At 39.9% G+C, this 15413-nt stretch overlaps 1 protein-coding gene across 1 annotated transcript in view; it reads left to right on the top strand.

Annotated features, from left to right (window-relative positions):
- Positions 1–15413, top strand: part of vipr2 (vasoactive intestinal peptide receptor 2) — a 68031-nt gene that overhangs the window by 16378 nt on the left and 36240 nt on the right. Inside the window, exon 2 of the mRNA XM_085377181.1 lies at positions 11556–11661. Coding sequence (XP_085233307.1) covers positions 11556–11661 — 106 coding nt within the window. The remainder of the gene's footprint in view (positions 1–11555; positions 11662–15413) is intronic.

Genomic DNA, 15413 nt, shown 5'->3' with positions numbered 1-15413 from the left:
GATGGATAACATTTAATAGCACAAACTGCAGTATAGAAAGTTACTTTCAGCTTCTCCTTTGCCACAAATGGTCACCACAGTAAGAAGCTCCACAGGTTTGATTTGGCAGTTTTACTGAGGATGCCCTTTCTGACACGATCCTAAAGCAGATTTGTGTCTCTGCCTGGAATTGAACCAACAAGCTTGCACTTACCAAACAAATGTGTTAACTGCTGCATCACTGGAGGGACCTAATGCATGCTGTATATGAGTGTACATAATGTACAGTGTCAGTTAATTGTATCTAATGCACTCCATCAGCACGATAATGCAAAAAGGTACTTAACACCTAAAGCAATGTGAGAAAATGTTTTTTTAAATTCCAGATTAGCACTTTGTTCATTGGTATTACTATAAAAACTGATAAAAAGCTGAGTGAGAATGCTGCGTGTGGCAGTGGCGTTAAAATCACAGTGACGGAGCAACCCTGGAGCAGATGGTGAAGCCTGGTTGGAGCTTTGCTTCAGGGTGAAATCAGAGGTCAGCAGTGATTTCTGCAGATTCTTACAGGGTCTTGTTTTATTTATATAACATACATTTGGGGCAGTTGGAAATAAATGAGTGGGAGCCTGCTCCCTCTTTGGTGCTACCTGCCCTGCAGAGCGCCTGTGACCGAGGCTGTGAAGCTTCAGCAGACCCAGTTAGATTTATACTGTATAATGTGATTTTAGCAAAAGCTGCTGAAGTCGAGACCTATTTGGTTTTCTTATCACAACTCATATTAAAATTAAGCTCCCATGTCACATGTAACTGTGAGATGTTATCAAGTAAACTGTGAGAAACGCAGAAGCTTGACTGAGCTGTGAGTCTCCCCTGCAGTGTGATTACTGTGATAAGGGAAACCACAATCCAACATTTTCCACTATCTGTTGGATGCACTGCGTGAACCCTTTCTTTTAATAGTCTTTGCTGGCCACAAACACAGAGACTCTGATAAGGACTGTGAACTGTGTTTTAGGACTATCTTGGGCAGCTGTTACACAAACGCAGTTTTCGTTTTGTTAATGTCTGATATCACAGTTAGTCGAGGCTAACGTGAGAAATGTGATTCAGGTATCAGCAACATGTCATACAGCAGCACAGTCTCAGGTGATTTAACTGGTAAAGTAATGGTGTCTGAGATGACTGGGGTGACTGCAGAGCAGGTCACAAGGTTCGATCCCTGGCTGCTCCAGTCTGCATGCCAAATATCCATGGGCAAGGTACTAACACCAAGTTGCTCTCCGATGCATCCATGAGAGTATGTATGTGTGTGTTAAATAGAAAGCTCTGAAGCATAGGAAAAAATGTGCTTTTGTAAATGAGAGGTGAATCAGACTCTGAGTGCTCGGGTAGAGTAGAAAAGCACTACAGTATATAAGAACCAGTCCATTCATCAAATTGTTCCAGCCAAACTAAAAAAGAGGTGAAGGTCCCGGGATGTGTTTGGTTTATCAGGGATGAATCTCAACTTGAGTCTGAGGTAAAACAAACCATGAAGTGTGCAGAGAGTGTTGAGAGACTGCAGGATGTAAAAGATCTGCTGCTAATGTCTTGGGGTCTGAGTACTGTAGTGCTGCTGGTTCAGAGCAGGTTTTATCTCAGGTGCCTTTTGAGAACCAACCCACAATTTGAGAATTGATTATTATATTCCCTTCACTGGCTGAAGCTGAGAAAAGAAAATGATGGCAGACAGAATATGTGTTCAGCATTTGTCGGTCTTTGCTGTCGGTGGCTCTGAACTTTTTGTCGACTTGTGGTGCTTACTTTCTGAAACAGGCTCCCGTTTTTTGGTGGTGAGACGTGAAACCTGGTTTAGGTTAGGCAGTAGCAGCCACACCGTTAAGGTGGAAAGGCTTATTAGAGATTATTCCTGGCCAAGTAAGACCTGTTCTGACAGCATATTCAGGACATGTAGCTATTTAAGAGGGATGGTAACAATGTTCCGCTCAGCCAACCAATACACAACGAATAAATAAGCAACAATTAATGTCTTCAGAAACAATGTAATATTTTGAAAACAGTTTGACAGCATGAAAGGGTTTTGTCATAGTGATGAACTGACAGATAATTTAAGCTTTATTCAAGCTATAATAAGGGCTGCTGCATTTAATAGTGTCAGGTTGATTGTGGATCAGACAGTTAATGAAAGTGCTGTTTGAATTGCTTCAGCGATAAGAGATGCTGCCCTCCTGGTGAGGAAGAAGTCTGAGTTTGTGTAGGAAGTAGCCAGGCTTTTTTGTTCTAGCTGACTTTAAAAATCTTTCTTCCTTTTGACGTTTCTGTTTTAAACATGATTTCCTGCTTGGGATGAGTGAAAGAGACGTGATAAGTAATTAAACAGTCCTCATTTTTGTTCTTTTTCACCTGACATTATCAGGGGAAATGCTAAGTTTGTTCTTCAGCTTTTCACCTTTTTGGTTGTTGTTCAATAATAAAATTATTCCTCAAAAATACAACTTGCCTAATAATTCTGCACTCCCTGTATTTTGAAGTGGCAGAAATATAAAATGATCATCGGTCACCCTCTGTTCGGCATCCTTGAGGATCTTACTTCATTGGGTGATAATGATCACTAGCTTGTTAATGAGCTGAAGGCAGTTACACAATCAGCAACACATTACGCCCTAATGCACTGAAATCTTGCAGGGCATACAAGAAGAAATATGTACAGGCCGATCTTAGATTTGCTTAATAAGCATCTAAATTGTTAAAAGAAGGTGTAGGAGAAAGGGCTGTGGTCAGATGAACCAAAATTGAATTCAGGGCATTTTTGACCCAACGTGTTTGAAGGAAGAATAATGCTGAATATGATCCAAAGAACACCATCCCAAAAGTCAAGTATGGAGGTGGAAACATTATGTTTTGGAGTTTTTTTTCTGCTAAGGGAGAAGGGTGACTTTAAGGAGCCATTGGACGAGGCCATGTACCATACAAGAACCTCCTGAAAAAGAAAAGATGATGCATGGTTCTTCCTATATGACAGCAAAGAAGTGGCTAAAGAAGAGGCTCATTGACGTCATGGGGTTTATTACCTAGTTTTCAGACCTCAGTTCTATATTCTTCCTTCTGTGAAGGAAGCTAAAACCTTGAGTTGCCAAAAAACTAAAGGATTTAGAGTTGCTGTAAAGAGTGGTCCAAAATCCCCCCTGAGATACGTGCAAACCAGCTGACCAACTACAAGAAACGTCTAACTGCTGTGCTTGCAGAAAGGGTTTCTCCACCGAGTACTAAGTCATGTTTGCTTGCAATGACATGCAAATTGCTTTATAACATTTATGTAATGTGTTTTTTCTGAAATTTGGTTGAATTGAAACGACCAAAGAAATTAGAGAGTGTTTATTTCTTATGCAAATGAGCAAACTTTTAGCAAATAATTATTTCCCCCACTGTATTTACAGCCTGCTGGGGAGTTTCTGCTGCTGATTCTGGGAGTTTCTCATACTTCATTAGTTTTCTTTTCTTTTCTTTGTCACTGCAGCTCTTTTACCGCTCGTTCTTGGGGCCAACCTCTGCCATAAAATCAAATTGAGTAAAGGTAAACTCAGGGCAGCATCATCATCTCCTAAAGCTCATTTGATGGTGGCCAGCTAGTGGTGTGCATCACTGCTGATTGAAGCCAGAGCACGAAAACACATTAGGAAAAAGAGCTGATAAGACCGATTCATTAGCATTTAGATAGCTCTGTCATTAACTAAAAGGAGACTTTTAATAAAAATTCACTTGCTGTTATTTATTTATTTATTTATTGCTATTCATTTATGCCAGAACTTATATACAGAAGTGTTTCTGCATTACTTTTTTTGGTTTTTGGTTTTTACTCAAACACTTCCTTGTGCTTGTTTGTATTGTTGGAACTTTCTCGTTGATCCTTTTGCTGAAAGAACATCAAAAAGGACAGAATTCTTTGTCTCTTGAATAAAATAAGTTCATCAACCATGATCTGCAGATTTAAGATCCTCACGTGGACAATCCAGAGAATATCAAACCAGTGGAAGAAAAATCAAATATCCTATGAAAATTTCAGACACTACCTCAGCAATTTGTTTGCTGTTTGCAGAGCTGTGTGTTGAAAGAGTAATGCCCTTGTTTGCATTTCCTTTGGCTAACTTGAGTTAGTCATTATCATCTACCGATTAGAGTAGATTCTGGATCTGCATCATGCTGGAGGCAGCTTTGTGGAGAAGCAGCTGTCATCGAACCAATTAGTGCATCTGCTATAACACAGGTGGTGTCTGCTTTAGTTACGATAGTGGTGTCGTTTGGTCCAGACCAAATATTTCATGAGACATTTGTGAGATTGCCGTGAGACTTAGTGGACGTAAAACAGGTCACCAGGGCTTAGTTCAGTTCAGTGTTTTACATTGCTAAATCATAACATTACCTCAGTGAAATATACTTAAAAGGACAAAGATACTTATAATATAAAATGAAACCAATCAATTTAATGAGTTGGCACCCAGTTCCCTGCCTTGTTCACACTCCACCAGCACTACATTTTCAGTTTGAGCTTTTATTGACATATCACCGCAGCAGCGAGATGGGTGGCGTGAGATTTCTTACAGACATTCAAATACCAGGAAAACTAATAAGCACTAAAAACAGAATGCTTTGTGTTGAGGACTAATCAGCAAAAGAACTGGACTGTCATAATGTGCAGGATAATAAGATGCAGGAAGCAAGTGAATTAACACAAGAAGAGACGTTTTTTAGGCCAGCCGCCAGTGCATAAAGTCTAAAACATGAAGCCAAAACCAGAAGAAGTCACAGAAGAAACAGAAGGAGACGACACCAGGCAGGATAACACACATCATGACAAAGGGTAAAGGCAAGACAACACTTTATATATACACACACAGGGTGATCAGGTTAATAAAGATAGCTGGCACACTTTACTGAAGTGGGTTTTACTGTGATGTTTAACATTTTCTCCTGTTGATGCAGTAGTAGATAAATCAATTTTCTCCTGCTGATTTTCTCCTAGAGGAATAATTTTATCTCACATTATCTTATCTTATGTTGCACTTGATTCGTGTAGTGCATGTATCCACTGGCTTTAACACCAATCACTTAGTGTGCAGTGGACCAAAAATTACAACAAAAGTATGTTAAGCTCTGCACACTGGCAGAGAGACGAGAGAGACCGAGGGAAACACGAGGAGTTTATTTCTCACTTTCCATAGGAAGAGTAACATGTGTGCTAGCGAGAGATTACTCAGTCACACCTGACCTTGTTCCCAAAGCTTAATTTGTGGATGTAGGTGCATCGATATCAATTGCAAAGATAAAACAGTATTAAGTCTGGTTCTTTATTCCTGATTTCCTCTATTCTTATGCTGCTTGCATATGTGCTTTTAGCAAACAAGGCTAATGGGATACGAACGAACTAAATGTAACTTACGTCTTAACAAAGCAGGAAAGGAAATCAAAGGAAAAAAATAAAATAAAAAATGTGATTTACTGCAGATGTGTGTCAACAAACAGGATAAAAGCAGGTTTAAGACACTTGAGCACTGGCCCCTCTTTTCAAACCTTGGGTGTTTTCTAATTTCTTTTAAGTTTGTCCTAAAGAAATTTTTTTAAAATGCTGCAAACTTTTGAAGATAACACACCATGGGTCTATGTGAGGTTAGAAATGTTAAACCACGTGCACATATTGTTTTCTGTGTCTGGCTGCCCAGCATGTCCAGACTCTGCTGTATCTTCATCGCGGTAAACTCATTAATTCGACTTCTTTGTGTCGCACTGTCTAGTTGTTGTATACTTTCCAGCCTGCTGAGTAAGTGAGTGAGCAAATGGTGTGCTATTGGATTTGACATGCCCTGCAATGAAGGTCACAAGCACTTAGCCTGAAATTGACATGAAAATTTCCAAGGTGTCACCGTGTTCCCCGTCCATCCAGTGGAGTTTTTGTTTTCAGCATTTGTCCGACATACATACAAACTTCTGTAACATGGAGCATTTGAACTGTCTGGAGCAACTATGATGAATATGTCAGCCGAGCTGTAAAGTATGCTATTCATGCTGCATGTCCATGCACAGCTCTCAGACAGGTGTGGGAACAAGGACCTTACAGGTCCAGTAAGATAGTTACTGCTTATTTATTGTAGTCGTAAATATACATTGATTTAGTGTGTGGTTATGTCTTCCAACAAATTGATGCACAGTCATAAACTTTGTGTAACCTCTGATGTGTGTGCATAAACATGGCGATATTGTTGTGATTACTTATTGTCAGGAGATTAGACATGTCAACGAAAACACCAGACATTATGATACAGACTTATCATTTGCACCGATGTTTTTTCTAAATTTTATACACGAAAATTGAGCGCGAGAGCCCTCGGTGCACCTGCTCACTGCTGAAGTCAAAGTAAACCTTATTGTCATCTCCGCTACATACAGTCCAGTATATAGAGAGACGAGACGAGGCTCCAGTTACAGCAGTGCAAGTAAACAAACAATAAATATAAGAAGAGTAAGAGGGAGTGTTCGCCCAGGGCGCCAAACCTGCTACTGACTGTACCTTTAATATGTCTTCAGAAGATGAAAAAGCAGAGAGGAAAGAGTTGGCAGACTAAAATGGAAGAAGAAGCGGTTCTGGTTGGAGCACATTAAAGCGACACCTGACATAAATCGACTTACCTGAGTGTGTGAGAGACAAACCGAAGAAGACCAAACCAAAACCATGTCTCCATCCGGACATTAAAATCATTTTTTTTCAGATGTAAATAGGTGACAGTTTTGCTGGCAGCTGTAACAACAGTTCAGTCTGGTGTATATCCATTTCTTAGAGTTTATCCATTACCTAAACAACTGCTGGCAAGCAAAAAGGCTCTGATGAAAAAGGAAATGATGTGCTGCCTGATATCACCCATTAGTTAGAAGCTTCAAGCTGAGCCTTGTCACTGTTGCCATGTTGGTATTAGGAATGATTAAATAACCCGCTGTAATATAGAGCTTACTGATAACTGAGAGACACTACAAGCTCATACAGTACCAAGCTAGCCTCACCTTTCATCATATCCTGCTTGATTGTGTGTTTACATGGAACCATGATTTACAAAATTAACATAATGTTGGATTTGGATTTTCTAGCCAAAGTGCTTATGTAATATAAAAACATTTCAAAGATACGTAGTGAAATAAAAAAAGTTAAAGGTTTCGTCACTCATGGACTTTTTTCTTCCTTTTTTGGACTCATCAGCACGAGTGGTGTGGGAATGTTTTTGAACTGTCTACTGATTCAGTAAAATGACTCGATGTTACAATCCCTAATAATGCATTGCTTTAAATGGAGAAAATCTTGAGGGATGGCTGTTATGAGGAAAGGCAGCCCAGAAACTTTACCAGTGGCACACATCGTTGTGTGCCTAAACTTTCGGTCTTTCACCCAAGCTAATCTGCTAAGCTAAGACTTTCTATTTGTGTGTTTTCTGGTATATTTGTTCATTCATGAGGTGTAAGAACTGTCAAAGACAAAAATAGTGCATGCTGATGGGAATACTCAAGCGTTTACTATGTTTTGTACAACTTTTATTGGTTTCCACCTTTACATACATATCAAATGTTTCTGTGTGTTTGACCTCACCCTTTGTCCAGTAAATGAAGTGTTTGGTTTTAGTCACATTACCGACAACTTTCTGAAACACGTCCGTCATTCCCACGTTCATTTTTAGCTGCGTTCATCTCAGCTAATTTGGTTTGACAGGAGACTTTTGAGGATCTCTGAGTTTGTTTTTGAATAATAATCTATTGCTCACATTTGGATAATATTCTGTGTTTGATGCGTCAAATCGCAGTTCAGCTGCCACTTCAGGCTCATAGTTGTGTAAGTCTGTGTGCATGCTTGTGTGTGCTGTCTGGATGATGCCCAGCCTTGCTTCATGCCAGGGGATAAAAAGCTGCAGCCTCTTATTAGTCTATCATAACCCTCGCTCTCCTCTGTGTATGAGCTTATAACACTTTCATCCATCTCTAACGAACGTGAAGAAAAATGCAAACATATTGTGTAAAATAAATGTTGCAAATGGTTTGGAATAATATCAGTTTTTGGCAGTGTTGTAAAATGACTGTCTTCTGAACTCTGCACATAGAGTTTACGCTACCATCCTATTTTATGTTAGGGTGGATTTTTGCTGGACTGGCTCCAGGCCCATTGCAACGCTGCACTGGATAAACAGTTAGGAAAATAGATGGATGGACTTACAGTGGGGCAAAAAAGTATTTAGTCAGCCACCGATTGTGCAAGTTCCCCCACCTAAAATGATGACAGAGGTCAGTAATTTGCACCAGAGGTACACTTCAACTGTGAGAGACAGAATGTGAAAAAAAAATCCATGAATCCACATGGTAGGATTTGTAAAGAATTTATTCGTAAATCAGGGTGGAAAATAAGTATTTGGTCATAACAAAAATACAACTCAATACTTTGTAACATAACCTTTGTTGGCAATAACAGAGGTCAAACGTTTACTATAGGTCTTTACCAGGTTTGCACACACAGTAGCTGGTATTTTGGCCCATTCCTCCATGCAGATCTTCTCGAGAGCAGTGATGTTTTGGGGCTGTCGCCGAGCAACACGGACTTTCAACTCCCGCCACAGATTTTCTATGGGGTTGAGGTCTGGAGACTGGCTAGGCCACTCCAGGACTTTCAAATGCTTCTTACGGAGCCACTCCTTTGTTGCCCGGGCGGTGTGTTTTGGATCATTGTCATTTTGGAAGACCCAGCCTCGTTTCATCTTCAAAGTTCTCACTGATGGAAGGAGGTTTTGGCTCAAAATCTCACGATACATGGCCCCATTCATTCTGTCCTTAACACGGATCAGTCGTCCTGTCCCCTTGGCAGAAAAACAGCCCCATAGCATGATGTTTCCACCCCCATGCTTCACAGTAGGTATGGTGTTCTTGGGATGCAACTCAGTATTCTTCTTCCTCCAAACACGACGAGTTGAGTTTATACCAAAAAGTTCTACTTTGGTTTCATCTGACCACATGACATTCTCCCAATCCTCTGCTGTATCATCCATGTGCTCTCTGGCAAACTTCAGACGGGCCTGGACATGCACTGGCTTCAGCAGCGGAACACGTCTGGCACTGCAGGATTTGATTCCCTGCCGTTGTAGTGTGTTACTGATGGTGACCTTTGTTACTTTGGTCCCAGCTCTCTGCAGGTCATTCACCAGGTCCCCCCGTGTGGTTCTGGGATCTTTGCTCACCGTTCTCATGATCATTTTGACCCCACGGGATGAGATCTTGCGTGGAGCCCCAGATCGAGGGAGATTATCAGTGGTCTTGTATGTCTTCCATTTTCTGATGATTGCTCCCACAGTTGATTTTTTCACACCAAGCTGCTTGCCTATTGTAGATTCACTCTTCCCAATCTGGTGCAGGTCTACAATACTTTTCCTGGTGTCCTCCGACAGCTCTTTGGTCTTGGCCATGGCGGAGTTTGGAGTCTGACTGTTTGAGGCTGTGGACAGGTGTCTTTTATACAGATGATGAGTTCAAACAGGTGCCATTCATACAGGTAACGAGTGGGGGACAGAAAAGCTTCTTACAGAAGACGTTACAGGTCTGTGAGAGCCAGAGATTTTCCTTGTTTGAGGTGACCAAATACTTATTTTCCACCCTAATTTACGAATAAATTATTTACAAATCCTACCATGTGGATTCATGGATTTTAAGTGAGAAGTTTGCACAATTATTTCAGAAACATAAGTCATTCATACAATCTGCTAATGGTCATTATGGTCATTGTTCTTTTAGTTTTGGTTACAAATACAGGCCATTTACCATTTTTGTGAGTGCATAACCATGGCCTCAAATCATGAAATTTTGCACACATATCAGGTCTGGTGATATTCATGCATTTCATGGGTTTTGCACAAGGGGGTTGTAAAATATGCCTGAGAAACATACTTTGAATTGAAATTTGGTACACATGTACACATGTAACGTCCCACAATGTACAGAAACATCTCTGGGACCTCTGATTATTCAGCACAAAATTTGCAGTGATTCAGACATACATTGTCCAATCTGGTCCTGGTATAAACGAGGTATGACGATATTTAATGAAATGACAGTTTTTACACTTTAATCCACTGATCCGAGCAGTTTGATCAAAGCCACCAACAACTTACCGCCTTATCTGATTTGCCACAAACTATCTATGTGCGACAGTTGTAGCAATCCTTTGATGTACTCCTCACAGGTTGATCACGTCCACCTTAAAAGTAATCTAAATAAAGTTCAGATCTTAATATGTTATGTGAAGGCTGTGTGCAGGCAGGAGTGGACCCAATTAATTGGGTTAATAGTTAGTTAATATTTTCTCTGAATGCGGGACGATTATGTTTGTACGGGACGGTTGGCAACTCTACTAACTAACCTTATGAATTAAATAAAGTTCACTATCAGTAAGATCATAGCACCTGCCCAGCTGTATAGAAACTCCGTCATGCTAGCTAGTACGCAGTACGAGTTATTGTAACTGACTGTAAGAAGTCAGCACAACGAAAATAAACTCCACCTAAACTTGGTTTATATCTGACCCAGATAGACTGCAGGTCATAACTTCTTACCTGAAGTTCAGTTCACCTGACACTCGGACCGGCGGCCGCCTCGGGTCTCTGCTCCTCCTGCCTCCCCTTTCCCTCATCCACCTGCTGGCCTCTGTGGAAGCGCCGCCATAGCCACCACCAAACAACTGAGTTATTTTTACACATCGGCCAGCATCTGGACAAACCTTCGATTGTTTAGACCTGTAAAAACGAAAAATCACCATCGGCCCGATGGCCAGTCCAGCTATGCTGACAATGCAAAACTGCGAAAAGTAAGGAGACAAACTAATTGACCTTTAGTCATAGTCGTGGTGCCACCTAGTGACAACAGGAAGTTATGTTTGCTGACAATATAAAGATTTACTGCATAACATTTTCATTGAGGGTTTCAGATGTGATATGAAGCAATATGACAAATAATAACTGGAAATTCTCCAGAGCCACCTAATGAGAACACAAAGTGATAAATAACTCATTTATTCCACAGTCAATTAAATTTCATTAAAGTGACTGCATGAGATGCCTCTACTGCAACACGATCCGCTGGCATTTCTCCTCAACCACAGCGTGCCTGAGCGTGACGTATACCAAGGTGCCAGAGTCCTCATTGCTCCTTGTAGTTTTATTTACAAGTGTCTTATCTTAAGCAGCAGCAGATCTGGATTGTGTATATGCAGGAGCTTGCTTGCACGTGCACAGTGGACATGAGGGGATTGTCTGCCATTAAAGCATTATTCTGTCAGATGGATGTAAAAAGAAAATGCAAATAAATTCCAAAAAGTTTCTTGGTAGCTGCTAATATAGTTGTTGCCACGTGTGTAAGAAAATGTGTTAAAGACAGTGTATAACAGTTTTCATCTTTGTTGATATGGACACCTGATTTCCTTCACACTCTCAGACTGTTTTAAGGTTGACATAGCCTAAATATTTAATCTACAATTTGTATTCTTTTTATTGCTTCCACTGCAGGTTGACGGCCGACATCCAACCTGTAACTTCCTGCTGGAGGTGGAGAGAGACCAGGCCGAGTGCATAAAGAAGCTGAGGGAGAAGCAGGCCAACAGCAGCTATAAAGGTCACAATCACTCAAAGCACAACTGTTAGAAACCAGATATCTTCTAACAGTAACTTGGAAAAACTTTGTGTAGCTGGACAGAATCTTTAAATCTGGCTTGTTTCAAGCATTAACGTGGCCGTTGTGGCTCCATGGCTCATGCTAACGTTGCCTTTCCCCCGACAACAGGTGTTTGAGGAAATACCAAAATTAGCTCCCTCGATCATCCATTATGCTGACTGCATTAGGGATCAACATCTGGTGCAACTGATCTAATTATCCTGCGTATACATTCATGCACACCGGTTTGCTAACACCTGTGGCTGTGGAAAGCTTTCACTCTGCAGACCGAGTCTCTAAATACTAAAGGAAAGAAAATGAGATAATTCATGGGAAGCAGCACAAATTGTGTAGATGTTAATTAACAGTGTTTTCTGTTTTATAAGCCATGACATCCTGATAGGTTATGAACCTTCAGTGAAAGGCTGATAAACCCAAAGGTGAACTATGAGTGTCATGCTGCTGTAATAAAATCAGCTTATATAAGCTTAAAAGCTTATATAAATAAGCTTTATAAAGATTATGATCTATTTTAAGATGGTCAACATGAATGTAAGGTTTATCATAACTCACTTTGCATTAGTTTTGCACATTGCTATACTGCCCAGCCTTTAAGACTGTCATTAATTAAAAGGCAGGAGTTATACTGGATCATGTCTCCTGTGGGAAGAGGAAATGTCAGCAGACGGGATGAGAATGTGACAAGCATTGCATCTCGTTTTATAGACTTTTCTTTAACATTACAAATAAAATGTTATTTTTACAGGCTGTCCTCTGTATGTGAGTGATATCAAACAGCATCATAGCCAATGGAGTTAAGTTTCTGATGTGCTCTTTGTAATTTATACTTGGGACAAAGTTTCAGCATAGCAGACCCTCATCAAGAACATTCACTGTCACATCAAAGAGCCTTGTCTAAGTAAAGTCTTGGTGCACTGCATTTTCCTCCCTAAGTCTTTATAAATTTCTCCTTTCCTTTCTTTATGAAGGTTTTCAAAGTGAAGGAAACGTTATTAGGAAAAAGTGATGGGGGGAATCTTTTGGTCTATTTGACCTCTGGCACGATTTCCAAGATTGTTTTCTGGGACAATTATTTTTGCCACGTTTGCCCTCTTGAATGGTGAGGACACAGAAACTGAAGTCACATCTGCTGGTGCAAACTGTGCTTTCATGTAGTGGCAGCTCTTATTTCTTTGATTCAGGTTTTGACTGGTATAGGAAACATCTTCTTCTATACAAGTGCTAATACTGAGGTTTTGCCTGTTGGTGACACTTCTTGCTGCAGCGAGTATTCGCAGCTTAATGATTGGTATAAATGTTAAAGAGCTGTGGCAACGTCACTGTTTGGAATTTATTTGTATTTTATATTTTTGATTTTTTGCCCAGGATTGATTAAATATCTTTAGTTGTGATAAATTCCTTCATTCTTATCATGAAACTAAAATTATTGCTAACCAGCTAATTTCCTGTCCTTCCTTTCCTTATTTGTAAGCTAACCGGGTTCCACTTGCAAAAGTTATTCATATCATTGATATCATTCAGCTACTTATATAGTGTGTCTCTTGTATTGTAGTTGAACAACTCCAGCTCCAATGCAGCGTTTAGTACAGCAGTTCTCCTGGCGGTCCTTAGAAGGAAATCCCTCAGGCATTTAGCTATCGGGTTATCAGTAATTTAGTGTTTGCTTTGAGTCAAACTTTCAAATGAACTTTTATAATTATTCATTTTCTTTTTATAAAGTTGAAGTTTTGCTTTTTGTTCCACTGAAATAGGCTCAGATAAAGAGAAAACATTTGCAAAAGTAAACCCTGCAGTCTGAAGGCTGATATGCAAAAGCATGAAGGACCCTGCATACAGTGTGTACATGTAATCACACCATGTGAGAACATGATTAGATCTCATAACGCAGTTTAAGCCCATATTTTGTCTTCTGTCCAGCCATGTTTTCTACACAACATGAAAAGCTTTCGTAAAGGTCACTTAGCTTTCACCGAGTGCACTGAAAATCTGTGCAATCTCTGCAGCTGGGAATGGATTCACACGAAATCATTCCTGAATTAAATCACGACAGATGTGTGATTGTTTCTGCCAAATTCAGGAAAAAAACGAATCACAAATTTAGCCTGTTATCCTGAAGTATAGACTGCTGCTCAAACTTTTGGGTTACTTTGTGATCTACAATAAAAATGACAAATAATCATTTATTTTTGTAAGGGCTGATTTTCTTCCAGTGGCACATTGTGCTACCTAAAATTTAACTTAAATAAATTAAGTTAGTTAAGTGTCTGCAGCCTCAGTGCCTGCGGGTTCAATTATAGTGTTGAAATGGCCAACTATCCATCTAAACTTGAATCAAACAAAACAAAAAAGAAAACAGAGACTTACCCCTCACAGGTCCTGATTGTAATGATTATTAACCTCACTGTTGAATAAAGTTTTGTTTAAGGGCAGTTTCCCATATGAAATATCTTTAATTTCTGTTTTGAGGAAAATTTTAACACAGTAATTGAATCCACAGAGGCTGATGCATGCAATGACCAGATTTAGCCCAGAGGATGATAACCATGGACGTCTGCTGCTCAGGGAGCTGCTGTGGTGGTTCAACAAAAGAGAAACACTTCTTTATTCTTGATCCTTAGAGTTAAACACAGTAGTAAATCTTTTACTATAATAATATATTAACAAGTGCCACCATTAGCCTGTGGGCCACGCTTTGACACCCTGAAATTAGACTGAGATAGGTAAACGTGCAAAGAGTAGAACATAGAGAAGGTTTAAACGCTTGGGGAAAAACATCTGAAGCAACAGACAGTTCACAAGAGAGGTGAAGATGAGAGTGGAGCAGGGCGGAGACGAGTGTCAGGGGTGATTTGTGACAGCAACGAGGCATTTTCTTCAAAAACATTTTCTCCAAAAACACCCAAGCGCTCTTCTGAAACCCAGACTTGCTATTAATTCATTATCATTTGATTACACGAGTTTGTGTGTACGTTTTTCTGCCAAGGATCCTGCAGGACGCTGTTGTTTATCATTTACAACACAAGCTTGACTTTTATTGATGTGACAAAATAATCTTACCTCAAGGTTTGGTCGGGTCTCTTGTCTGAAGATCGTAAGATATTGCTTCTGGTGGTCTTTAATAATAGTGCTGTCAAGAGGAGCAGGTTTGAAAAATGTTTGAACCGACTGAGAACAAGCCTCTGTTTTGGATATGTACACAACACTGACTGGTAGCTAAGAATTAAACTGCAAAACTTTTGTAATACCCCTTGATTTAAAGCTGAAAGTCTTCAGTTCTTTCACGCATTGATTTCCTTTGAAGTCCTCTGTGGTTGTGTACAAAGACTTCTGCCTTGATGACCTCACTTTGGACATGGCCAGGCTAACAGTTCTGTTCTCTTTTCATCAGTGCTGCATATAAAAGCAGCTCAGCAGTTTTCCCAAATGTTGACTTATGCTTTCAAAATAGCTGATTAGTCTCACCCAGACTTTATCTTCCTACGTGCCCATCTGCAAAAGAGGCTAATTACCACAGAAAATACACCGAATGTGGTCCTCTGATGAAGTTCACAGCTCAGAAAGTACAAAACAGAAAGGAGTCGGGAGAAAATTGAAGAGAAAAGCCTTTAAAGAGCTTTTGATTATATATATTTTTGTTGAACTAAACTAAGTGTAAAGTAAGCGTTTTTAATGATCCATAAAGAAAAATCCAC

The sequence above is a fragment of the Diplotaxodon limnothrissa genome, linkage group LG18 (assembly GCF_057381915.1).
Source record: "Diplotaxodon limnothrissa isolate DT_005_m linkage group LG18, D_limnothrissa_male_GT1.1, whole genome shotgun sequence".
Classification (NCBI taxonomy): domain Eukaryota; kingdom Metazoa; phylum Chordata; class Actinopteri; order Cichliformes; family Cichlidae; genus Diplotaxodon; species Diplotaxodon limnothrissa.
The sequence above is the reverse complement of the archived record's forward strand: the minus strand, read 5'-3'. Positions and strand labels throughout refer to the sequence as shown.